Raw genomic sequence first — 27,913 nt, forward strand, 5'->3', positions numbered from 1 at the left:
ATAGACAAATTATCAAAAGTACAATGTAGAAAATATAATATTATAACATCACGGATAATATTGCACATTATTATTTATTTAATATTATTTATGATCGGAAAATGGTATTATCCAAGCCTAGGCATAAACGAGTTAAATACAGTCAATAACCGTTAAATTAGGACACAGTGCATATTAATAAATAATAGATGCCCATTATTCTCTATTATAGTTTAATATAATCATGAATGATACGAATTCATGTTTTTACCTCACACATATTTTGTCTAACCTAATATTATGAGAAAAATAAGCAAGCACTGTGTGCTATTTTTTTATTGAACTCCAGGGAATAAAATATCTATGCATCTACGTGTAAATTGTTCATATAATTAATAAATATATTTAATTTTAACTATAAAAAGTAATTTAATTCTACAAAATAACAAGAAAAAAACTTACGTAAGCATCAACTCTTTCGTGAAACCTAGTTATGCCGTATCTACAATCCAGAAATGCACCGTCGTCGAAGAAACAGCTAACTTTCTTCATCACTCTTCGTAATGATTGAGATATTTTATGAAAATAACTTGAACGGTGCTGTATAATGACTGTTCGTTAAGATAATTAGAATTATTAATTGTCTCCGATGAATATAGCGACAATTGTCGTTTGCCGTGTATTATAAATATTACAATACGATAAAAGATTTTTTTTTTTATAAAATTCTTTGTGATATTATATGATCTATTTTTCTATTATAGCTGTGACTCGCCCAATATATTAAACCAAAAAATTTACTCTACAAACCTAAAAAAATAGCAAAATCTAAAATATTTCATTAAAATTTAAATGATTACAAATCATTTAACTTAATCCATGAGAATGATAAATAATATTTAATAATAAAACATATTATTCAATATTTATTAAAAACATTTATGATTTGATGTATAACAATCTTATGTTTATACAATATTATGAGTGGTTAGTAGTTTCTGCTTAGGTACATCCTAAATCAACCTAGCTAATATTCTTAAAATAACAATAATTAAAAAATCAATCAATTAAAAAAAAGCATATAAATATGATTGACTGTTTTTGTAATCCTTAACGACATACTTTGAATTGATTATGAAAGTGAAGACCTGGAAACTTTCGGTTTCAATTAAATATTATATGTAAAATTATAATAATTATATTAAAATACGAACATTGTCAAGTACTATAAATTAATGCAATAAAAATAATATTCAAGCATTATTAAAAAATATATAATATATGTATACTAATAGCAGTATTACTAGAGTCTATCAAATTTAAAATTAATTTATCTCTTTAATGTTTTCTGTTCAGCTTAAATTTTAATAATATATAAAAAAAATAACTACTGCAATTAAAAATTAAAATGAATAATTTTATGATTTCCAATTTTTAATATTAAGTATCTTCACATACTTTTGACGTTAACACGCAAAATCGGAGAAAAATTCAATAAAAGCTTAAAGCCGATGTAAATATTATAATATGGTTAAGATAGGTATTAATCTTTAAATGTTTACATACAAATATATCCAAAATTCAAAAAATTAAGTCGTGATTGCAAATTATAAAAACAATCATTGAAATTATTTTCATAAATATCTGGTTTTAAAATTTTTATTTTTATTTTTTCAAAATAATTTATGTATTATATTTCTTTTAATTATTATAGTATAGTAATAGTAACTTACAACGGCAACCATTTAAATAATAATGAAAATATATATTTAATTTCCGTGAGCTATTCAATAGTAAACCTATTTGGGTTGGAATAAGAAACTATGAACACTCCTCACTCTCAGAGTCTCGAGAAATCTATTGATATAACTTTTATTGAAAACGGTTAAGTCGTTCAAAAGTTACACAATAAAGTCAAACCCAAAGCAGGAGAATATTATATATGCATTAATAAAAATTATTGTACTTAAACTCAAAATTGTATGTAAATAATTTTAAAGATATTAAATTTAAAATTAAATTAAAACATGAAATTTGAAAGTTGATATCAAATGATTTATAAATGCCTATAATACTTTATTACATAGTCAAATAATATGAGTAAATCGTTTTTACATCACACGCCTTTTGCATATTTATAATGAGGAAAATTTCTGATTAAAAATGTGAAACAATAAAAAAATATTATTCTGTAAAATGGACTTGATAAAATTTCAATTACGTATATTCGAGTTCATGTATTTTATTCATTGCGTATTCGGAAATAAAATATACATCTACGTAATCCGCCGGGTAGCAGATTGTCCACCGCAATGAATGTACGTTTATTTTAAGTCTAAAAAGTAAATTATATAGCTTCAAAAGAAAAGGAAATCAAACTTACGTAAACAAAGAACTCTTGGTGAAACTTAGTTTCGTCATATTTAATGTACAAATATATCGCTACCGAAGATACAGATTTCTTCATCCGCCGTCTAGAATTGAAGATATTGAGATATTTTATGAAAATAAGATGAATGGAACGGAATATGCTTATAGTAAAGTATGGATTAATGAATTGTACGTCTATTTTTGTTCTACATTGAAATTATTATAACTGTTAATAGTTTTCAACGAATAGCGATGATTAAAAATTGCCATAGATGATAAATATTTTAATATGACAAAATTTACAAACCATATATTGTACTATGTTATAATTTCATTATTTTAAACAATACCTAACTAATAAGTAACAAGTAATTCATATTTCATTCCAAAAACGAATTGCATTTATTTGTGAGTAGTTATACCTTAATATTAATTCATGTACTTTTACTAGCTGTATTAACTTTTAAGTCGATATAACCAACCGGCGTTAATAGGTTTGTGGCATAAACAACTAATTAATCTACATAAAATTTTTAATATTGATGGTAAATAATAATAGACGAAACGGTGTTTTTGATTAATATTAATGGAATAAACTTACAACAAAATAGATAGTTATAATCGTTAATTTTCGTTAAATATCCAGTTTTGTCAACATATATTGTACAACACGTGTAATAAAAAAAATTATACAATTATAATTTTGATATTTTTAAATTGCAATATAAACAAATTATGAGAAATCTTGTATTAAATTGTTAATTTTTTTTTCTCAAAAATAAATATCTTACCTATCATACCTTTTGGCGGAGTATAATTGCGCGCGTTTTACCTTTTTAGGTATACGATTGCGCACAGTGCTCAGAATAACAAAGGACATGATTTAAAATAATAAAGTCGTATGATGCGCATGAAATTTGTTGCGACGTTGCCAAATTTTTTATTAAACAAAATTAAAGTTTTTTCATAATTTTTTTAATATTTAAATACAGATACAAATACATTCATTTTAAAGCTCCAATATCTATTTCTAATTATGGTCAAATACCTAAGTATATTTTCTGGTGTTTTATTTTTTACATAATCTTTGTGTTGCTTACAGATAAATTTAATTTTCTGTAATCCTTCCTTCTATTTTGGTTTGATTATTCCTTTGGAAATAGTTGATAATTTGGTAAATGTTTTTGCCTGAGTTTACATAAGGGTAGTTTTAGCAACAAATATCGGTGGATGAACACTATTAAATTGTGCGTTATATGTGCTATAAAAACTATCAGTCCCGTTTGTAGTTTTAAAAATAAATAGCAAAATATTATAGTTGACAATGATTATTTTTTTTTAAGACTTTTATTGATTATTAATATATATTATCAATTAAGCTCATTGTTCATTTATTTTTTTTATAATAGATTGCTGAATAAAGAATTATGTTTAAAAAAAAAATAAAACAATTAAAAATAAATACTCATTAGTATAGTCACATCATGAACGCTTATACTGCTTATATCATAGTTATATAATATATTTGTACATGTATGGGAATTTAAAATAAAGACAATAATTCTGGTTCATTATAAAAGTACCTATATATGATTTAAAATATAACTTATTGCTTCTTAATGATGTTAATATTGTTAATGATGGTAAGTTTGTCTGGTATCAGTAATAATAAGTAGTAAATAATCTACTATATTATCGTACGAATTTACCATGAACGGCATGAACTTATATATTTGGCAACAATACTTAGAAATAAAAATAATATAGCTCGCGCAATCGTACGACTAAAAAGGTACCGCCGATAAGGACCATGCAAATTCACGTCGCGCCTGCACATTCAACAAAAATGAGAATAAAAGAAATTTATTGTGAATGTTAATAATTAAAAATTATTGAAATATCCATCATTTAGGTTGAATTTTTTTGTTTGTAAGTCTTAATACTTTCATAATATCAATTATCGTGTTTTTATTACTAATTTACAAGGTATATATTATACTTTGATAAATTGTTTTATTTTTAAACTTTTGATAGGTATTTTTACATAGTATTGATATAGTAATAAGTGATAATTGATAATGGATAGCTTAATTTAATATTTATTATTTACACAATTTAAATATTTAAATATTTAAGAATTATACATATTAAATATTTGAAAACATAAAAAATTTAAAATACATGAATAATTCCTATTATGGCTTATACTGGAGTATACAGATTGTAGTTGCAACAGATGCGGAATTGTTTTATTATTAATCAACTTCTGTAAACATCCAGAAAAGAGTATTTTTTTTCAAAAACACAGTTTGTATATTTATTCTATTACGACTCTTTAGTTCATATTGTTCTAATTAATTTAACACCGAGTCTTGAATCTTAATATCAACCAAATTTATGTCGAAGTTTATCATTTTATAATTGTAAAATTTTTAATACCTACTATGTACGCTATATACATCGATAAAAACATTGTATATATAAAATATAAATATTTAAAATAATATATTATTTTACAAATATACATACTACTATCTACTTGGAGGCCACCAGGCCACGCAAGAATTTAGTGATGCACGGCGTATAGCTTAGGCAAAATGTGTACCTATTACAATAGGTTATCGATATTTACCTAGTACCTACAACACACATTGTATCTGTATGTTCATTGTAGTGTACAGTGTACACAACACCGATTCGCTAAAAATGTATACCAATTTTAAACTATTTATAATTTATATCACAAATCTTTTTACACCATCCTGTTGAGTCTTTATCAATTCATATTTAAAAGTAGTAACAATAATAAAATAATTATTAACATAAAAAAGCCTGTTCAAAACAATTTCTTAAATTTGACTAAGAGTAATTTTTTAGGTTTCCGGAAAAAGAATCAGTTTTCCTATTCATAACATTTTTTTTTAAGAATTTCTTCTATTTCTAATTTTAATTTGCAGGGTATGGTATATGACATTAGTTATATAAAAATAAATAATTCTATTACTACACAATAATTGTAAAAGATAAATAATATAAATAAATTATATTACAATTGTCTTAAAGAATAGAGAATAGTAGAGCAATCCACAACAGAATTATTTTTGGTAGATACAAAACAATATTATTGAATTAAGATTTAACACATCTATTATAATTTACTGTACTATTCGGTGATGGGATATAATTGAAACCTTCTACGAGTATACCGCAAAGAAAGTTTTTCAGTTTTTTAAATTTACAAAATATTGTAAAATAATATAAACAAAATAATAACACTTTTGTATTGTTATAATTTAATAATATTTATTTTAAGTCAAATAGTAATTATAAAAAAATTTACATATCATAAAAAATCTATTTTTAATTTTTAAATAATTAAAGATAGGTTTAATATATATGTTATAATTTATTAATAATAATACAGATACCATAATTAAATACTTCTTTAAAACTAATTTAGGTAATTTAAAATAATACATATCTAACACATGCATGTATGCTTGCTTAATAAGATTAAATTTTTATAAAAATTGACAAAATTTACTAATATTCTACATTGTTTTTAGTAGAAAACCAATCATTCATAATTTAATTGTTCTCTATAAAGTATAATCCGAAAATAATTTTGAAAACAAATTTACATTTTTCAATAAGGTTTTACATTATGCGTCAGTTGAAGTAAATATTTTATTTAAAAAACAAAAACATACAAAATAACCTCTTAAATGAATATTATATTTATAAACAAAATGAGATATTAAAAACCAATTTAGTAATATAGTGTTCGAAGGAAAAATGTATATATTCAATATATCAAAAATATTGAGATATCATTGTTTAAGTTTGATTCACTTTATTAGTAAAGTTTTAATAATAATTAATTTTTTTAAATCTTATTTAAGTAACATATTATAATACTTTTTTTTCTCTACAGTTATTTTAAAGATTGGAAGACTAATATTATGTACTGTCCAAACTAATACTTTTCAATCATATTTTATAATACTATCCAATAGGTAACAATCAATAATAATGATTAATAAATAAGTCGCAAATATAGCTAGTCCAACTATAGAATAGTATAAATCTAATCAACAATAGATATTAAAAAGCAAATACATAACAAAAAAAAAAAACAGTAATGACTTATTATAAAACTACATTAATATTATATTATACACATATATAATACTCAGTTTAAATGTTTATGAAAAAATAAATCAAAAACTGTAAGTTATACTAAGAATAAAATTACGAATAATTTAAAAGTTATCGCCATCTTGTCATTGAATCAGTTTCTGGAGAATTAGTTTTTGAACCAGAATTAGTAGTACGTCTCATCTAAATAAATTTAAAAAAAATTTAGTTAAATTATGTGATTAGATTTTAAAATTAAATCTTATGATAAAATGTTTATTTTTTTGGAGTATTTCAATGTTCAAAATTCAAAATTTGGACAAGTAGTTTATGAATTATAACTTATAAGTATTTAAATTTTGATGAGCAGAGTAGTAAACCATCATCTTTCAAGATATCACTTTACCACTCCACTCAGTTCACCTAAACATTAGATACTTGAAACCCATAAACTAAATATCTAAATTAAGCTTTTAATTATTAAAATCACTCCAAAATATTTTATTTTGCTAATAAATAAATTTATAAATGTTTTATTGCTGATAGATTTTGAAACATTGAGTGTTGTTCAATAAAAGAATTATTCAGTGCACAGAATATATGTAAAGATCAGTAAAGTACATAAAATATGAGTACTTATATGATCAATAATAAGCTATATGAGTAAGTGTCTTAACAATAGAATAAATATTATAAAATAGCAACATGTTTAAATATATAATCAGAATTTTTTTAAGTAAGCATTAAAGAATAAATATACATTTTCATAAGAAACTGAGCCCTGCTTATAGTAATAATTCATATAATTACATTAGCAGGAGATGTACAACTATCTGTTTGATTATTTTGCATCTTCGCCTATAAACAGTAATATATACGTAATGTAATTATTTAAGTTATTTATTGGATATATTTTAAATTAATTTGAAATATCTTACCTTATTATATTGACTTCTAGATAAACTATCACTCCTAAAATCTTTATTAATTTTTATATTTTCATCTTCTTTTTTATTATAGCCTAATGGTTTGAGAATTGCAGAGTTGGATATATTTTCATTCACTGGGCTATCTACAAATTCATTTTAAGTTATTGCAATTTAAATTTCACTAAATGAGTAAGAGTAAAGTATAGTTTTTAATTTAAAAATGTATTTACCCGAGTTTAACTCCTTCACTAATGATGACATAGCATTTGTTACTGAATCTGCAGCCACTAATAAATCGTTTCTTAAACTTCGATTGACATTTGTCACAGAACCACTTGTACCAGAATTTGAACTAGATGTACTAACAGGCGTACCTTTACAAAAATTAAAAATTAATTAATTTACTAGGTACTTTTTTTTAAGAAAGATTGTTTAATTTTCTTACATGCTAAAGAGTTGCCAGTAAATGCTGATCTTACATCTCCAGCCATTAATGAGTCAGATATAGACATGATAGACAGTGATGAAGCTGAAGTCAGCGTTCCACCGGGTGTAGGAGGAGCTGATTTAGAGGAAGGAGGAGATTTAGTTGAGCGTGGTGATGAATTTGGAGTTGAACGTGGAGACCCTTGATGATTCTAAAAAAAATATTGAATTTTTGTTGAAAAAAGAACATTAAAAATGTACTAATTAATACTTTAACTATAAAAATTAAAACATTAATAATATGATATAATTAAAATAACTATAAAATATGATTGAATTATAATAGCTTAAAGTCATTAGTAATATCTGAGTAACAAATTTTTACTTGATAGTAAGTATCAAAAAAATTATTTTCCAAAATATAAAATAGTAATATTATTTTTAAATTTATTAACATACAAAAAGTAGTATGTATGTATAATGACATATAGATACATCACTCAAATTATTTACTTTCAGAAGTTTCATTAATCCTTCCAATTGGTCCATTAATTGTCTTCTAGAATCCTGTAAAGATGTTAAATGTGATTCTAATTCATGTTTTCTATTTCTCAATGCCCGAAGCTCACTCATAAGTGCTGGATTATCTTCAGATAATCCAGAACAAAAACCTTCCATTTCTTGTTGTTTTCTATATAAAATAATTTAAAACATAAGATTTAAAGCATAATTAAAATATAAACTTAACACAGTAATGAGTCATATAATACCTAAGTCTTGAAATTTCTTTCATAATTTCTCTATTTTTAGATTCAAGTTGAATAATAAGTTCTCTTTGAGCTCTAGAAGTATCCAAACTTAAAGAACCTTCTGATGGAGCTCTGCCCTAATAAATATAATAATATAATAAAAGTTTAGTTGCTCAAATTTAAATTTAGACTAAAAATTTTAAAATATTATGCACTTTATCATGTTCTCTTACTGAAGATTTTTTAATAATAGATAACAACTATGCTTGTTTTAAATTATTTACTGTAAAAGGATCCAACAACAGTTCACTGAACTAGCTACAATTTGTATCGAACAATTTATCTAGACAGTTGGATAATGAAGAAATCATAAATTAAATTACTTTCAAATAGTCATTAGCAAAATTTATTAAAACTACTTTAAACATTTATTATATAATTTTAATTTTAAAAAGGTTTTAAAAAAAATATTGTTAAACTTATATTATTATTTGTTATTTTTAATCAAATTATGTGAAATACATTCAATAATAATTTATAATCATTTATTTATTATGCATTATAAAAAATTAAATGTTATTTACGTTTTCTTCAAAACTTAATTTTTTTAAGAATCCTTAATAATCAAAAAAATTACTAAAAATGCACTGATAATTTTAAAGCTAAACTTATAGTTATTACATAAATATGATTAATAACAAAACAAATGTGTATACAAATTTAAGTTTTAGTTATTATATTACATAAATCGTTAAAATATCTGTTATTATTATAATTCATAGAACATAATTTTATTCAACTTACTACTTTAGCTTCAGCAGCTAGTCGTGCAGCATAACGTGCAATTAATTTATGTTCATCATCCATTGAAGTATAATCTAAACTCATTGTGCGCTTATCAGGGCTAAAATGTTTTTTGAAAATTACATAAAAATATATTATTAATTTAAGTTAAGAACCATACTCAATAGCCCACACTTATCTATAGAGGTGTAGCAGTACTACATAGCAGACGTAGAGATGGTTGACGCGGTGGGGTAACAAACCCAATCAATGTGTTACTAACTGCCTCAAAAAAATTGGCTAACTTCGAGTACAGTTCTTAAATTTAAAATAGAGAATAGTTAAATAAACTAAATAATTAACTTGCCTTCTTGAACTTGTTTTACTATCCAATGTATTAAATTGACTACTAATAGATAATTCAGAAAAACCATTATGGCATGGTAAAGGTGATGGAGGTCTGTGATAAAATGTAAAAAATTAATCAACAGATTAGTTTAAATATCATAAATCTTACATTATATGAGATAAATTAATAGTCTTTTCTGGTTCCTCAGGAAAGCGAGGTATATTAGCCTTTTCTTTTTCTGGTACACAACGAAATGATTTTCGAAGAGAATGTCCAATTTGTTTACTTGGAGATTTCTATAGTGTAAAATAAAATTTCATTAGTAAATAATCTAGAAACTATTAGTATTGAAAGAGTATTTTGAATTTGATAGCAATCATAAATTATTACATTCAAAATACAGTTTTTACTTTCTTAGTAAAGCTCAATTTATCCCAATAAAATCATGATAATCTAAAAATAAGTATATATACTTCCTAACATATGTTATAAAACTCCTGAGAAAGTGAGAGTATAGAAAAAAAATTTTTTTTTAAAGTATAATCGATTTTAAATTGATTGAAACAGTTATTATATTTAATAATCAAAATTATTTTTTTAAAACCTTTATTAAAAAAAGTACACTTTTATAAAAACATGATTTTACTCAGAATATAAAATGTAAATAGAATAATAAACATACATAACTAGTATACTCTTTAACATCATGTTCAATTGTATGACTAGATGCAACTCGTCCTCTCCAAAAGCATTCTTGACACATTTGAAAATTATGACATTTTTGACAACGATATCGAAATCCAGTAAAATTATCACGTCGACAAGCATCACAAGAAATAGGATGAGTAACTAAAAAATAATTGTAAGCAATTTTTTTTTAATAAACTCTTATATTAATTTGATATATACCAACCATTTTCAACACTAGCTAATCGATGCAATAATGGTAACCATACAAGACAAGCCGGTCCAGGATCTGACATCATTGAATCCATAAAATCATTTACAGTTACTTTACCATTCTATAAATTGTAAAAATATCGAGGTATATTAAAAAAAAATAAATCTCTTAGATAAAAATATCTATTATTATTATCGCTAAAATGTATTTTACCCCAGAAAATATTTCAGCTGATATCTGATCACTATAATGAAAAGAAGGTGATTCATATACAGCTGAAGGAAGTACTAATACTTCTTGTAAATATTCTCGAAATTTCCAAGCTACCATATGTCCATTTTGGTCACATATTTGCGAAAATATATCTATAAATAATAAAATGTAATTAAAAACCAAAATTATATCTATAAATAAAATATTTTGTATTAACTAATTTACATCTAAGTTTATCCATGAGTTTCCCTGAACACATTGTAACCAAAGCTACTTTTATAGATAATACTCTTATTCTTCCCATAGTATCATTACTGTAAAAAAAAAAAAAAAACATTTAAAATAATATTTATTTATAATCAACAATATTAAATATTGACTTCAATAATTTAATCAATTTTTGTGTATTTAAGATAAACAAAGGATATTTAAAATTATAGTTTCAGTACTTATTTCCTTTACATGGTATTCTGATAAATCAAAATCAAATATTGAATAAAAATAAAATAAAATTCATGTTATGAATAGATTTAAAACTGTGATTTAAAAAAATAATGTTAACATTTAAGTGAAATAATTACTTGAAACAATAATAAATAAATGCTAAAAGATAGTTTAAAAAAACAAATATTTTTATATTGAACCATCTATTTGAAAGAGTGTAATTAAGAACTTATTTGGTGTACACATGAAGTTCAAAACCAATTATTAGTTCTAATCTTCCTAGGCATACCATTTAAAGATTTTTTTATTTAGAAACTTTTCCTTGGCTAGAAAATATTTTTATTTATGTACAATATAATACAAATACATAATATTATATATTATAGTATTCAAATTAAGCAATATAGTCATAAATTGTAATAATTTAAAAAAAAAATAAAGTATTTTGCATTAATACACAAAGTATCAAATTGTACATAAGAAAACTATTATCTAATGTTATTAATATAACTAAATTGGCCTGTTATAAAATTTAAAGGAATGAATATTATTTTGGGGATCTTATATTAGAATTTTTTAAAAAAATTTTAAAACAATATATGAGCATTTTAAAATTACTTTTTTTATTTTATGGATTTTTCTTGACATAAAATTTACTGAGTTATGCATTAGTAATACAGAGTCAACACATACTGGACCAATATTCTCTTAACTATTTAACTTTTTTAAATAAAAAGATTAACTTACGCAGAATAAACTGACATAATCCAATTCAGAAGAATTGTAGTTAATAAATCATCATGTACACGTTGTTGAGTTGGTAATCGTTTATTCAAATTAAGATACAGACTAGTTAAAAGCGTCTCAAATTTGGAAACATTTACTTCGACGTGAGACTCTAGTGTATTTAATCCATTTTCACGAAATGCTTCGATTACATTCCATATATCAATCATGTGTACTAAAAAATATTTGCATGAATATTAATTTTAATAAATGATAAATGTTTGACATAAAATAATGAATAAAGATGAAAAAATAATAATGATAAAATTTAAAACTTAATACATATATTCAATGCTTTAAACTATACTTATAATATTTCATCAAACATTTTGACAGTATAATGAAAAATTTAATAACCATCATTATTTATAATCATAATTCATAATCATTTCAAACAAAATGTGAGAAGTCTCAATGTACCTATAATAAATAGCTATTTAAATAAATAACTTTTCTATTAATTCATTATATATATTACAATTTAATTATAATTTAAATATTTATATTAGTTAATACTTCTTGCTATTTTTAAAAATAGCAATGGACAATAAACTTTTTTATTTATTATTTTTAATATTTATCACATAAGTAGCAATGTAAAGTATCCCCTGCTCTAACAATTGTTGAATGACATTGGATAGCTTATGGTCATAAATAATTTAATTTAGAATTATTAAAAGGCTGTTAATTGAAATTTTCAAATAATCAGAAAAATTATGCTCGGTAACATAAAAGCATTCACAATAGGTCTGAACATTTTTTTTTTTGATTGATGATTTTAACTACCAATTAATTATTTAATTTAATTAAATATATTCCAATAGTTTTGTTGTACAATTAAATAAATGCTAGTGCTGAAAGGAAATAGATTAAATTGTATAATAATAATACATTTTTATATTCATGGGTTAGGTAAAAACAAAAACTTTATAAAGAAATTTCCCGTATAAATTTGTTTTTATTCTTTTCTAAAAAAAAAATTAAGAAGAGACATGCAGAGTTCTATTGATTAAAAGCCATATTGTGATTGATTAGTTGATCGTAGTCAACCTGTTTGCCATCTGCAACAGTAAAATACTAATCTCTATTCTTTAGTGATTTATAATGATAAAAAGTTTTTGTAAAATATTATTAAGTATTATATTTGTTGTTTAAATTATCAATCTACATTTATTATAAATTGATAAGTTACAAAATTGTTATATTTAATCTTAACCATCAATATAACCTAAATTGTTAGAGATCCATAAATATATAAATAGAACTAAATAAAACAAACATGAATGTTTATAAAATAAAAATATTTTTATGTCAAGTTGATTAGTCCAATAATAATTATGTTCATTGTTAATAAATTTAAATAATACTCACAATAAACTTTTTTTTGCACATATCTAAGTTTACATGCCGTTCTATAAGATGCAAAACGTATCATATCATAATTCTGACATCGCATTTCTTGTAAAAGTTGTAAACGATAGTCTGTAGTTCTTCTATCAGCAGTCATGCTGCAATTAATAAATCATAATAAATTTTATATGAAATATGAAATTTAAAAAATATTTTAATACATTATTATTTTAAAATTAGAAAAAATATGCCCAATAAAATAACAACTATATTATTTATTATATATATTCATAAAAATTAAAATTAATTTGGACTTAGTTTAAAGTAAATTTTCTTTAAGGTATGATAAATGAAATGAAATTAATCGTATTTTTATTTTAAAGAGATACTCCCTCAAAATCAAGTTATTTATCAAACTACGACTTACGTGGTTTTAAACGAATTAATAAATATAATATGATTAATTCAGGAACAGAAAGTGATCATAATATTAAATAATAAATTTGATAATCCTCTCGAGCTAAAAAGACTATTAAACTAGACTATCTATAAGACTTTAAATTCTAAAATTCTAAACAGTAAAAATAATAAAACTTAAATTAAAGACACACAACATATCATTATCCGCCCACGATTTTATCAGACCATAATCAAAACAAACAACAGTTGTAACACAGTAGACACTACAACTAGGTAGCATGTGATTAATGACTAAAATGCGATACGACAAATAAATACATTGCTATAATGTTGGTATTGATAAGTTAGTTTTGTAATCATGAATACGGCTGTATATTATAGTCTATAGAGTATAGATGATATTGCAGCAGCACCATTGGCCACGATTAAAGATAATAAATTATTAAATTATATATTATCTTAAATCGTGCCACGAACTAAGATATATATACATAATAATCTAAGACCATGGACCGTGCTTTGGACGTAAGGTTGCTTAAGCTTAGCTGTTTTAAAAAAAAAGATCGAAAATGAAATTAATTTCTTATATTTTTATTGTAGCAGTGCTCCATGCGGATAAAATTTAAAATAGTATCGGCTGTTTATATACAATTTTTGTAAAAAAAATTATTTTTTCTGTTTGTTACCAAATCTTATGCTAGCTTAATGATATTGATTTTTCAGCAACAATTTATTTCTATTAGAAAATATTTTTATAATAATTAAAATTATTTACCAAAATAATATTTTAGACTTAAATCATTACTAAAATATAATATGTGACATGCCGAATGTAGTACCTAAATTCAAAGTTTCACATTAAATTATAGAAAATGCAGAGAAACTATGAAATTTAGTATAATTTAATAATCACAGCCTTTAAATTAAAGAAGTTGATTGTGATTTTTACAAATTTTTTTTGAAGTAAATTAAAAAAAATAATTGATAGTAAAATGACAAATTAACAAAATAAACGTAACACAAATGTTAATGTTGGTTTTGATTTACCAATACAGAATACTGATATTTTGACTTAAGCTTTACCCCTTCCCCTCGAGAAAAAATGTACTATTAGTACAACTATAACGTCTTTATCAGTAAATCATGATAGTAAATAAAGTTGTAAATAAAATATGATATAGAATATAGATGATAGATTTTAAATCATAAAATCATTAAAATTTAATAAAAAAAAGTATGCACGTCTAATGAACAATAGACAATAATATGTAGTCATGTAGGTATTCACAAATATAAAAAACGAAAGTTTTTATAAATGTGATTTATTGATTCATGATTGGATTATTTTTAATTAAATACAAATATAAAATATGTCAGAACAAAAATAATTAACATAAATAGGTAATAATTAACCTATATGATCTCTAGTTTTGAAAATTTCTTTTTTGTTTTATTTAATTTTTTATCGTTTATTTATTTTGCATGAAACGGCATATTTGAGAATTAGTTATAAAAATACAAATTTAGAAACAAATTTTTAAAGTCCTTATGACGTATAAGGACTCAAAGGTATGTTACAACATTTTTATCAAATTAAAATAGTTAACAGAAAAACGAATGTTCAGATATAAGTAACGTAATCCAAAAATCATCAGAGTATCCTAGTATTATCTAAAATTGTAAGTTATCCAATATTTTTAAACTTTAAGCTTGTAAAACTAGTACTGTCTAGTGTCTTGTATTTGTCTTTTCTGTACCATTACAATGTTAAATACAGTTAATTGTTAGCAGTGGCGTATCCAGAATTTTTTTTAGGGGGGGAGCATACTCTGTCTAAAATTTTACCAAATATACTATTAAAAGAAAAATATCAAGCAGGCCAGAATATAGAAAGCAAAAAAAGAGTTATCAGATAAAAAAGGTTCGCGAGCTGCCAGTTGCCCAAGAGGCTAATACTCTCAATAATAAAATAGGTGTATTAGGGAGCATAGTACTTCTTAAATACGCCCCTGATTATTAGTTTCATAATGATGATTGTCGGAAAAGTCGTTTTATAGTGATTGTGGTAGCGTGATCGATGCATGATGAGTAACCATAGTGTGCCTATATACTATATATTATATTACTATATCTTCAATCGTGAATTTTAGCGTATTTCAGTTAAGTAATACCTAAGTTTATTGTAATTGGTATCGATAGCATGTTATAAAGTAAAGTTACTGTTAAAAATGTTATGAGTCGCTTTAAAGAATAAGTATGTACCGGTAAAGCGCAATTTATATTCTATACATGTATTATAAATAGGTACCCTTTTTTTTTTTTTTCACAGTTTAAAATCGACGACGCCGTGAGGACCGCTTGCGCATTGCTTCCACGAAGTATTATAAATACCTATAGCATGTATTATGTAATAATTATTATAGTTAAGAAAGCGTTACTCTTTATTCTTTCTTAAACATAAAAGTTTTAATCATTTTTTTTTATTTTTGTTTATTATACACTATGATTATAAATTTATCATTGATATACATAAGTAGTAAGTACATAATACTTTATTTATATTATTTATACCATTTATAAATAAGGTGAGTGGCAGTGTCAAAACATTTAATCGTTTTTTACTACTCCCTATCCACTTAACGATGTTGATACCAATCCAATTACTCTAGTATATTGATCTAAGCTGTTATTGTCTTCGTCCGTGTTGTATACAACCATAGTCCATAGTCGTGTACAACCTCCGGTTTCAGGGACAGCATGAGATTAATTCGGCCCATTTTTCAAATTCACTATTAAAACCGGCCCATAATTTTATTTTTTTTTTTACTATTGAGTATTGACTATTGGGTATCAAAATTAAAATTGTATAGGTTATTTAAAAAAATGTACAGTAAGGTACTAAACCACTAAAGGTGTACTTTTTCACAAGTGTCATGGCGTATTGGTGTATGTGCACTAGACGATGACGTTAAAAATCCAGTTTTTTTAGATTTCTTGACCATAAATGATAATAAATAATATTTACAATTTAAAATCATGGCTATTTTTTATAGTAGACAGGTCTATTAGTTTTATACTAGTAAATTATAAAATATTTATCTATACTTTACAAAATAAAAAAAAATTTTTTTTTATCATTTTCTTATCTACAATGATCATTTGTGAAAATATAATTTTACCGAGGCCCATTACACGAAATTTACCAGTCGCAGTAGTCCCAAAGAAAGTCCAGGGATAGCATATGCTGCCTCTGCAGCCCCCGTGCGCACGCCTATGTATATAAAACGGTCCAGATTTGGTTCAGGTCTACTCAATAAATTATTTGTTTACCAGCTTTATATTCTGATTAACAATTTTTTTAATTCCAAACCCATAGGCCTCTCCATAATTTCCTTCAAGTTAAATTTTAACTAAATTATCATTATTTTTACTGCAACTGTACATATTGGGCTTATACCAGGGCAGGGCAGTATCTTAGATACTAGTATTTAAGATACGTATCTTAGATACAATTGTATCTTGTATCGAGATACATAATTTGGATGTATCTTGTATCGGGTATTTAAATACTTTATTTACTTGTATCTAGTATCTTTTTATGATTAAGATACTAGATACATTCAACTCATTCAAGAAATATGTTTCATATTTCATTTATATAACAGTTTTCCCAATTGCCCAATAAGTAATAATATGTTTTAAGATTAGATTAAAGTAACTTTGGTGTGTGGCGATAATATTATATCAGCGATAAGACTTCGTTGATCACCGGTCGCCGACTGACGACTGTCGGTTCATTATCTGTCAGCTGTCTGTCTCGTGAGTATTATGCATCTATGCGGTATTTGTGTAGTTAGCTCTGATAAAGTGACGAAAAATTATATTTTGTGCATTGTTTTAATATTTGTAAATATTAATTTAATATCTAAATATCAATTATTAAAAACATGGATAACCAAAATAATGTAATTGTTAATTTTCCAAAATGTTTTGATGGCAAATTTTATACGATTTTAAATTCTGATGAAATAATAAATGTGAATTCTAATGTAAAAGCTATGTGTGTAACATGTAAAGAGAAAAAAAAAGAAAACAGAATTATTTCAGGAGCAATAAATTCCACATCAAATACATGTATCATTATACATTTATAAGCTATAATATAATATAAATTATGTATGATAAAATTGTATCCAAGGTAAATTAAGAAATTAATAAAAATAAATAAATATATTAAGTATCTTGTATCTTATACGTATCTCAGATACATGTATCTTGTATCTAGTATCTTTAAAAATATTATAGTATCTTGTATCTTGTATTTAGATACTAGTTATAAATGTATCTTGTATTTAGATACTTTTTTTGAGGTATCTTGCCCAGCCCTGACTTATACCCATTATTATTAACTAAATAAATTTACAGATACAGCCAATAGTCACACAGATAATATGAAAAAAAAACCTCGTTAATATGTAATATTTCTAATTTTTTTTAAATATACTAAAATAATTTACGCAATGTTTATAATAATGCTCGAGATATTTAATTATGAAAAGTCTAGTCTACAGCCTACAGGTGAGAGATAATACCATACCCACCAATAAATATGTCACAATAGATTAGGCCACTAGGACTAGGGTAAAAGTGTCATACAAATAATTATTAACTATAGTCTATAATACATATTATTATGTACATAATATACATTATGTGAATTAGAAAATTGTATAGGTAATTATTAATTATTCATCTTTATAAACTAAATATTTACTCAAATTACTTAATGATGAGGTAATTAGATATTTATTTTTAAATTACATTTATATTATTATTTATTACCAACATTTAATTTTAATTATCATAATTTGTTGGTTAATATAAAATAATGTTAGTTACAATAAAATATTTTAGATACCTTTTTATTTGAATACAATTTGTATAAAATTATACATTATTTATTTATTATATAATGTATCTATAGTGCCCCTTGCTGCAGGCAAAATGTTTATTTTTAATAACCAACTTGCAACAGTTGCTATGGTATTCCTGAATAATCCATTATACAACTATTAGTAGCCTGCTTTACTTGAAGTTCCCTTTTTTCATTTGCTAATTTAGTCACTTCATCGTAGTTCAAGGGTTTTTCTTTTACAAATAGCTATTTCTTATCTTCCTGATAATAAGCCATAATTTCATTTGGTAAATGTTTTTTGTTGTTGTCATTTTCATTATTAAAACATGAATAATATTCTATGAATCTTTTTCAGTTTTTATTTCCGTTATTTCAGCATTTGGAAGATTAGATGTCATTAAACTTATTCTGGCAGTACATCCAAACATCGCTTCATAGGGAGATGTGCCAATGCCTAAAAAGTAAAAATATAAATTTAAATAATATTAACAATAAAAATAAAATATATAACAAAGTATTTACCTGGATGAAAAGTCCGATTTTTTTTAAACTGAATAAATTTCAGTGCTGATGGCCAATCCAAACTATTTTTTTTTCTCATCCAAACAGATAACATTTCTTGCACATCTCTATTATTTCGTTCTACAGATTCTTGACTTTCACTGTGTTTTGGCCATCCGTAATCAATTTTTACTTCATCCCATATGACATGAAGTTTGTTAATTATTGAAGTTACAAATTTTTTTCCACTACACGACTGTAATATTGAAGGTGCTCCAAATATAGTATAGACATCAATTAAATTATAAGCTATTTCTTCAGCACATTTTGATTTTAGTGGTTTCAAGATAATATATTTAGTCAAATGTTCCTGATAGCTCATTATGAATCTATAATCATTATGACGTTGAGTCTGCATGTCAATTAGATCTACTTGTCCTCGAGAATTGAAAGTCGACTGTAAAATTGGTTTAGGTGCTAATCCTATTTTTGAACATGCAGTTTTTTTATTACATTCAGCACATAATTTTAAAAATACCATAATTGTTTCATTAGTTATATTGCAATAATTATTTTTAAGTTCAGATACCATACGATTTCGTCCACCATGACCTATTGCACAATGTGTATCATAAAGAATGTCAAATAGTTCATCGACTGTTGCATAGTACAATACTACATTTTTTTCATCAATAGGTCTAATCAGATGTTCTTTTCCGTCCATAACTAAAATATCATACTTACGTATTACACGATAGTCTTTTGTTGTTTTTTTTTCACCAACAGTGTTTAAAGATTTTTTTGATTTTTTAACCTGTTGAATAACTTTGCTATAATCACTGGTCGATAAAAAAGCATTATTATCTTCACGTTTATTCATTAAAATTAATTGTATTTGCTCATTAAATTTTGAGCGCATAGTATTTTTGTCTATGGCCATAGTTATAATGTGAACACTAGTCGTTAACTATACCAGTACTAACAACGAAACACAACACAGTCAGTAACGACTATAAACTAAGACTTTTTTTACATCACGTTAAAACTTAAAAACTGATCGTAATACACTAATACCACAGTATTAACCGTCGATTGTTGCACATATTTAGTCGCTACACAAAATAATAACCGAAATCGGACTACACTGCTACAGTTAGAAGAGTAGTAACAGTAAACTAAAAATTTCACTTTAAGTCTATAATTTGTGAACTGTGAAGTGAATTTATTGTTATAATGTTATGCTATATTGTCATTTAAGTCATCCAACACTTCAAAGAGTTCAAACTCATCGCTATCATATCATAATTTCATAACTGCACGATTTATGATAATATCACGGAATAAGCATCGGCCTATGATAAATATATTATATAAATATAATGTATTTTTCAAGACCGTCAAACTGAGTCGCCAAAACAGCTGTGGAACGACAGATTAGCACCACACTAGCACTTAGTGACAAAAATAAATAACAATCCAAAACATAGCTGTTAATAATTGTATAAGTAATAAACTAATAAATTATTGATTAACTACTTTGACCAAAGTAATGTAATGTTTATTTTAAAAAATTCAAAATCTTACAATTATGAATTGATAAGAAAATATGACAATTGACAATAGTATTATTTTTAAATGTATAAAATAATTTTAATAAAATTAATGTATTCTTTATTTTATATAATGCACAGATAAGGAGAGGCTGTTAAAAAGATTCCTAGGCCTAAATTTTGAAATTACACCACTGCAAAATGCTCGTTGTATAAAAACATAAGATCGTGGTACTTTACTTTTAGGCTCTAGCCAATATTAAGTTTTTGATTGAAAATTTATTCAAGTTAACCAAAGTTTAATGCTTAAATTAATATTCTCATAATGTGCATGTTATTTTATAATATTAATTATTTGTATTTAAAAAGCACGGTAAAAATAATGTGTCTTATATCGATTAAAGTGGTTTAACACATTATACAACTATTAAGTATAAATATACAGCGTCATTACTCATTTAATACTTAGTGCTTTAGTAGTTCCATAGCCGTTAAAACTTAAAACGGGTACACACTACACATTATTAATATTTAATATATATGAACTATATTATCTTATTTCATAATTTCATGTTGGTATATACTATATTCATGTCTATACATAGTCTTTGATCACATCAAACATCAAATACTTTAAAATTTAATATTAATTTAAAAATATTTTATTATTATTTTTATCACATTATCACATTATCACACAAGAATACGAGGTACAATAATTGTTGCAGTTGCAGTATTAAATATTGGGTACAATATCAAAATTATTATTAATTAATACCATAGAGTTATTTTTAGATTTAAAATTATAAATATAATACAAATCACAATATCAGACATTCAGACGCACTATTCCAAAGTCAAACCGGTTAATCTTTTCTTCTCTTTCTCATATATTTTTAATCGAGATATAACTATTCAATATTCTATATTTTAAGTTGGACCTAATCACAATCAAAATTTAAAATTAGATCGTGTAGTTTTGGTCTTTGGAGTGCATTGCACGCAAACCTGTTGTATGCTTAATTTTTATGCATAAAGATTAATATAAATCATCTTTAATTATATCAGTATAATACAGAATAAATGAAGTTCACCAATTTTTAAGAAGAATAACTATAAGATTTAGTAAGTTTTGTAATTTTTATTCGTAACATTTTTCTTTTGCTCCATTTCATAAGATAATTATCATAAACTAATTACTAATTACTATTTACTATCTAATAGAATTTTTAAAAATAAATTATGGAAAATGCTGTAGATAAATTATGTTGTGATTAAAGATTAATAATAATAATAAATTACTCTATAAACAGTATAAACAAACAAAAAAAAAAAAAACTATAATTTATTCATATAATATAGGTATAAATTGTACTAATTAATAGCATAAAAATATAAAATATAACATGAGCTTAATTTAAAATAAATTTTGACACCTCATTTTCTTATGTATAAAAAATAATAATAGTAATTTGTATTATATCTAACTTGCTACTTATTGCAACTTGTGATTTTATTATATAACAATTACTATTAAAAAGCTGTTTAGGGTTTATTTTTAAAAATTCATAAATAATTTACTGCAATATTATATATTTTGTGTTATTCTAACCATAGTAGATATATAACCTATTATGATTTATCTAAATAAAAAAAATTCTAAAATATTAAGTACCTATTTTACTTAATAATATGTTAATTTTCTAATCTTCAGCTAACCAAATGTCTGAAGTACAATCACCTCCTGGATATCTATAATAATAAATAATATTATCATTGAAATACAGTTTTACAGAATTGCATTAGAGAAATATTTTGCAAATAGACTGGTTTAATAGTCAAATTAAGGTAATACAATACTGTAGCTTTTACTTTTTGATTTTTTTTTTAATTAGTTTATTTAATAATTATTATTTATTGTATTATGATTTCATATATTATGATTAAATTATTATAACATTAATTTAATTAATTATTATTTTGGTTCAATAACACAATATTTACCTTGTTTCGTGTGCCATGATAGGACCATCTGGTTCTTTTCCAAAATCTACCAAAAAGTTGTGGTCCAAAGTTAAACCTCCATTAATAGTATCCACATCAAGCTTAACTAATGTAGATCCATGTCTGCAATTTTTAATTTTAATAGTTTAAATGTTAAGTATATTTAACTTATTAAGCATGAGATTATTTTACATTTCCCCCAATGATTTATAAATAAGTAGGGCTAAGTTTATCTAGATAAATTATATTTCTATAACATAAAATCAGAATAATAAATTAATCTAAACAGTATTGAAAATAATAGTTATAAATATTTATAAATGTATAAAAATAGATAGTCTACTTGTATAGTTATATATGATACTCATATATGTATTTAGGTAATAAATTACATAATTGTAAGTAGCAAATGAAATATCAAGTGATAATTTTAAATGCTACAATTAATACTAAATTATGATGACTTATCCTACTTCTTCAAAATTATTAGGACATTAATTTCATAAAAAACTTAAACATATCATATTTTAACCAAAAAATTTAAAGTAAACTAACTTTACAGATTCTGGATAAAACTGTTTATCCCATGGTGTAAATAAAGAAGTAGTTACATATAGCCTTTTCCCATCTAAGCTTAACTGAAGCATTTGAGGTGAACCAAACAAACGTCTTTCTTTGATATATACAGGTTCTGGTTGTTCCTTTAAATCAATAAACTCAGTTACTTCTTAGATTTTTGGAATAATTTAAAGATATACTTTAAGCTCGGAGTCTTTAACAACAGTTAATGATTCATCATTCAACAATAGTCCACCTAAAAATATTTGACCAACTAATTTTGGTTTGCTTGTGTTTGTTATATCATATTGCCTGACATCTCCATGCAACCAATTTGAAAAATATAGATATTTATCATCCATGGATATTAAAATATCTGTGATCATTCCTAAAATCATAAACTAATATTTTTTAACTTTATTTGAATATTTGATAACAAAAAAAAAACTACCTGAAATTTCTTTTAATCCGTTAGAATCTTTTACAGTTTTCTTAGGTACGGATATCACTTTTTCAGAATCCCAAGTACCATCATCTGTACGGAAAAATCTGTAAATATATTTAATTTATATAACTGTATTGTTTATGTATAATTATCAAAACTTTTTAGAGAATAACTAATTTAAGTTATCTCATTAATATAATATAAACACTTATTAACTTTTATCTCCCAATATAACTAGTTTACCGCAATAATAATAAAAATATCAAGTATAGTATAAAATGCAAATTTTATTGAACTCAGTGATGATACACATAATAAACAATTATGAAAATAAAAACGAAATTATCGAAATAAAGAAAAAAAAAAATTAGATTAAATTAATTAATTTTATTAACTGTAACTTAACTGTGGATTCTTCAATTAAAAATTTATTCAACAGTAAACAAGTATTTTAAAAGGTTGATTATAATCTACTATACTTATGGTGACTAGATATAAAATTAGAAAAGTATATTTTAAAACTATGCTCCTTTATTATTAAAAAAAAAAAACCCTCCCTTTAGAGAATTGGACAATGTATAAACTATTTTACTTATTTTGTCCATAGATCTTCTCCTTCTATAAAAATTGCTTTATTTTATTTTTTATCTGATTATTATTTCAATATTTATAATTAACTATAAAAACTAATTATTTTAAATTAAAATTGCATTATCTATTATATGTGTTTCTTTGTGATGAAAATACTTTGAAACTTAATACATTGAAAATATAAGAAATATTCTGATGTATGAGTGATAATTGTTAAAATAAAACTTTAAATACAAAAATTTATTAATATAATAATATGTTTTCTACATATTTAACTTCAATTATATTACATAGTATCTTGTATTAATATACATTAAATTGACCCATAAAATGTAAATGAATAATTATTATTTATAATTAACCCATAAAATTTCAAAAGTTAATACAATTTCACGTACTTAACACTCTTGTTAAGGATACTAAGATAATGCATAAAAAAAAAGTATGTCTGATTACCATAACTATACTAGTTAAAGTAATTGCTATAATATAACGCATATAACACTAAATCAATTAAACTCATGATGAGTACCTAACTATATCGGTTTTATAATTTACATTTACCAGTGTATAATTTAAAGATTGAGTGCATAAATTAGTTTAAAGTAATAAATAATTTAATAATTATAGATATGTGTGTATCCCAGCTATATGAACTGATGAGTATAACACATTTGTAGACTGCATATTATAGAAACTTATCATTTCTAGATAGTTTACAAAACAGTGGTAAACTGCATAATGGGAGATAGTCCATTTATTAATACCTAAAAACATTGCTATTTACTGCACAGCCAACAAATCCTTCTGAAGCTTTAGGATTGTGTAAGAATCGTATTTCTAAAGGAGCTATGCCATCTGTACCCAAATCAATAGTTTGCAATAATTTTCTTTCAGACCAAGAATAAAAATTGATTGACCGTCCATATTTTTCTATTTTATAAACATATTTAAAATTATAAAATATGTGTTAAATAAATAAATAACCAGGTTTAAACATTGTAAATACCAATATCATTAATATGATCAGGATGAAAACCGGTTTTGAAATCTTTAGGTGTCCCCCATTCAGATGATACTAAAATATTCCAGTATGGCTGATACCAAAAGTCATATCCAAATTTTGCCGTGTTGCCTTTTGTCCACGTTTCTACAGTTAATGTAAATAAATAACTTAAAGTCTATACATACATAAATGTTTGATACATTTTTGATTTAGCTAAAATCTATTGGATTCAATTTATTGATACTTAATTTACCTTTAACTATTCCTTCTTCAGCATCTATCAATAAAAAATCACCTTTCCCATTATCTTCGGCATCACCCATTGTTGAAATCATAACATTACCATTAGGTAAACAATGAGTTGTATGTAAAGTTGATACATTTAAAGCATGGACTTCACTGGGTTCAATAGTCTATAAATCAAACATAATTAAATTATTCACTCAACTATATTTTAATGTGGCATTAATTGTTAAAATTTAAGTACGCTTTTTACTTTATGTAACTTAGGAGCTTTTTCGTTTGTTACATCCAAAATATAAATTCGATCAGATCCTAAAGAAGGCAAAATTACTTTATTTCTGCTTTTTGTACTATCGTCATAACAGCTACTACAAGTGTTCCACCCAAAGTGATGTAGTTCATCACCAACATTTTCAAAACTTGTTCTAAAGATCACCTGTTAATAACAAAATGTAGGTACTTATAAATAATATCTATTTAACATTAAGAGGAACACAAAATGTATTGTTACTTGAGAATATGTAGGACTATTTGGGTTTACATCAATAGTAGCCATATAATCAGATTTGTTTTTTGTTAATGTATTTGGTTGAATACATATAGTGTACAAAATAGTTTCTCGTTTTCCATTAATAAATGCATCTAAAGGACTTTTGTATCCAGGTCCACATTGTTTTTTACAATCTAAGCATTGGACATATAAAATTAAGTTTTGTTATTGTATCAAATATTATTATTACCTATATAATAGTCATATATAGATTGAAATACTTACTTGCCATTACAGTTGATTATTCAATGTAAGTAGTGTTTATACAAAAATAAAAATGTACTAACAAGCGTTAAATAAACTATGCAAATGTCATTATTTTTATCAAATAAGTACTTACTACACAGAATAAATTTATTCTGTGCTTATTATATAAATATATAGATAATTACTTAATACCTAGATAAAATGAGAATAATGGATGTTGTTGAATTGTAAAAAAATATATCCTAATCTAATGTAACTACACCTACTACTTGTAAAGTTATCAGTTTATCATTATTAAAAATAGAAAGTAAAATTAAATTGAAGTTCAATAAATAAATATGTATCATTACATTTAGATAGTTACATATTTATTAGATAATATAATATTATCTATATAGTTCAATACACTATAATTATTAAAAACAATATTATAAAGATAAGCAATATTAACCTATGCCCATAAAGATTGTATTATATATTTCTCCTAGATTTATTTTAAAACTTGTTCTACTGTATAGAAAGTATTGAGTGTTCCATGTCATTGAAGTCGCTGCAATAAAATAATGGATGTGTTATGTTTAAATTCAATAATAAATCATTGTACATGATAAAAAACAATTCTGAGAAGAGATGGTCTGTCAGTGGATTTTTATTTTTCATGATAATTTACCAAGCATGCTCATTCTTATTTTTTTCTTTAAATAATTAATCAATTTGAACTTTAATGTTTAGAAATTTTAAATATATAATATATACATAAATATTAAAATTATTGATTTTTTTTTTTTTTTTGTTTTACTCATGGATAGTATCTATTATACTCAGACCATTTAAAATCATTTTTACTAAATAATAAATGTTGATAGTTTGATACTAATTTCTAAAATGTTCAAATCATGTTCGTGTCTTCCATATCTCCCGAATTTATATTGTGGACTTATTATTCTTAGATCTTGATACTCAAAGTTTAATAACTCAAAAATTACTTGTACAAATTTTAATTTTGATTCTGATATGATGTGTAAACTTATAGAAAATTTGTTTAGTAAATAATTTACAGTAAAAAGTAGAGGAGGGAATTATCATATGAAAAACAGAATTTTGAATTTTCTACGAAGAAGAAAAAAAAATCAAGAATTTAAAAATAATAATATAGTCTCAAAATTAATTTAAAAATTAAAAAAATTAAATTTTGAATAATTGCATTATTAAAGGAAAAAGAGGGTAAGCATGTTAGGTAAATTATACCGAATATCTGTTATCTACATTGCTTTTAGTATAGGTAATTTATTTTTCTATTATTAATATTTAATATAGTAGATTTTGTTATATATTTTACGTATATATACACCTATTGGATATTTATAATATTAGTTAAAATATTATTTTTATATTATAAATTATTACTAATAAGTAATAACTCTTATTAATTTATTAGTTAACGAAATACTAGGAATGTAGTACCGTATAGTAGAATAGTGTCAATGTCAATAGGATTACGAAACAA

General features: G+C 23.8%; 3 protein-coding genes across 4 annotated transcripts; all 3 read right to left on the reverse strand.

Moving 5' to 3' along the window:
• Positions 1–6,571: 6,571 nt before the first annotated feature.
• LOC112604159 (dystrobrevin beta-like) lies at positions 6,572–14,141 on the reverse strand. 2 transcript variants are annotated; one of them, XM_025353060.1, is made up of 17 exons: positions 13,844–14,141; positions 13,438–13,574; positions 12,028–12,241; positions 11,062–11,150; positions 10,837–10,988; positions 10,636–10,744; positions 10,405–10,571; positions 9,891–10,018; positions 9,741–9,833; positions 9,395–9,494; positions 8,612–8,727; positions 8,355–8,532; positions 7,861–8,053; positions 7,646–7,789; positions 7,425–7,558; positions 7,297–7,344; positions 6,619–6,690 (listed from the first exon to the last, which is right to left on the reverse strand). In XM_025353060.1, the coding sequence occupies exons 2-17, from the start codon at positions 13,571–13,573 to the stop codon at positions 6,619–6,621; spliced, it is 2,073 nt and encodes a 690-aa protein (XP_025208845.1). In that variant the 5' UTR covers position 13,574; positions 13,844–14,141. The 2 variants fall into 2 exon arrangements, with proteins under 2 accessions (XP_025208844.1, XP_025208845.1); XM_025353059.1 differs by lacking the exon at positions 13,844–14,141 and having other exon boundaries at positions 6,572–6,690; positions 13,438–13,573.
• A 4,624-nt stretch (positions 14,142–18,765) lies between these two features.
• Positions 18,766–20,569, reverse strand: LOC112604217 (KRAB-A domain-containing protein 2-like). Its single transcript, XM_025353152.1, has 2 exons — positions 19,274–20,569; positions 18,766–19,205 (listed from the first exon to the last, which is right to left on the reverse strand). The coding sequence occupies exons 1-2, from the start codon at positions 20,190–20,192 to the stop codon at positions 19,090–19,092; spliced, it is 1,035 nt and encodes a 344-aa protein (XP_025208937.1). The 5' UTR covers positions 20,193–20,569; the 3' UTR covers positions 18,766–19,089.
• A 1,679-nt stretch (positions 20,570–22,248) lies between these two features.
• On the reverse strand, positions 22,249–26,431 carry LOC112604203 (methanethiol oxidase). The gene is made up of 11 exons (XM_025353131.1): positions 26,425–26,431; positions 26,161–26,333; positions 25,903–26,085; positions 25,660–25,819; positions 25,410–25,550; positions 25,168–25,333; positions 23,816–23,913; positions 23,565–23,752; positions 23,362–23,507; positions 22,807–22,929; positions 22,249–22,554 (listed from the first exon to the last, which is right to left on the reverse strand). The coding sequence occupies exons 1-11, from the start codon at positions 26,429–26,431 to the stop codon at positions 22,506–22,508; spliced, it is 1,434 nt and encodes a 477-aa protein (XP_025208916.1). The 3' UTR covers positions 22,249–22,505.
• Positions 26,432–27,913: the final 1,482 nt, after the last annotated feature.

This window comes from Melanaphis sacchari, unplaced genomic scaffold, assembly GCF_002803265.2.
Source record: "Melanaphis sacchari strain LSU unplaced genomic scaffold, SCAv2.0 Contig11_pilon_pilon, whole genome shotgun sequence".
NCBI lineage: Eukaryota > Metazoa > Arthropoda > Insecta > Hemiptera > Aphididae > Melanaphis > Melanaphis sacchari.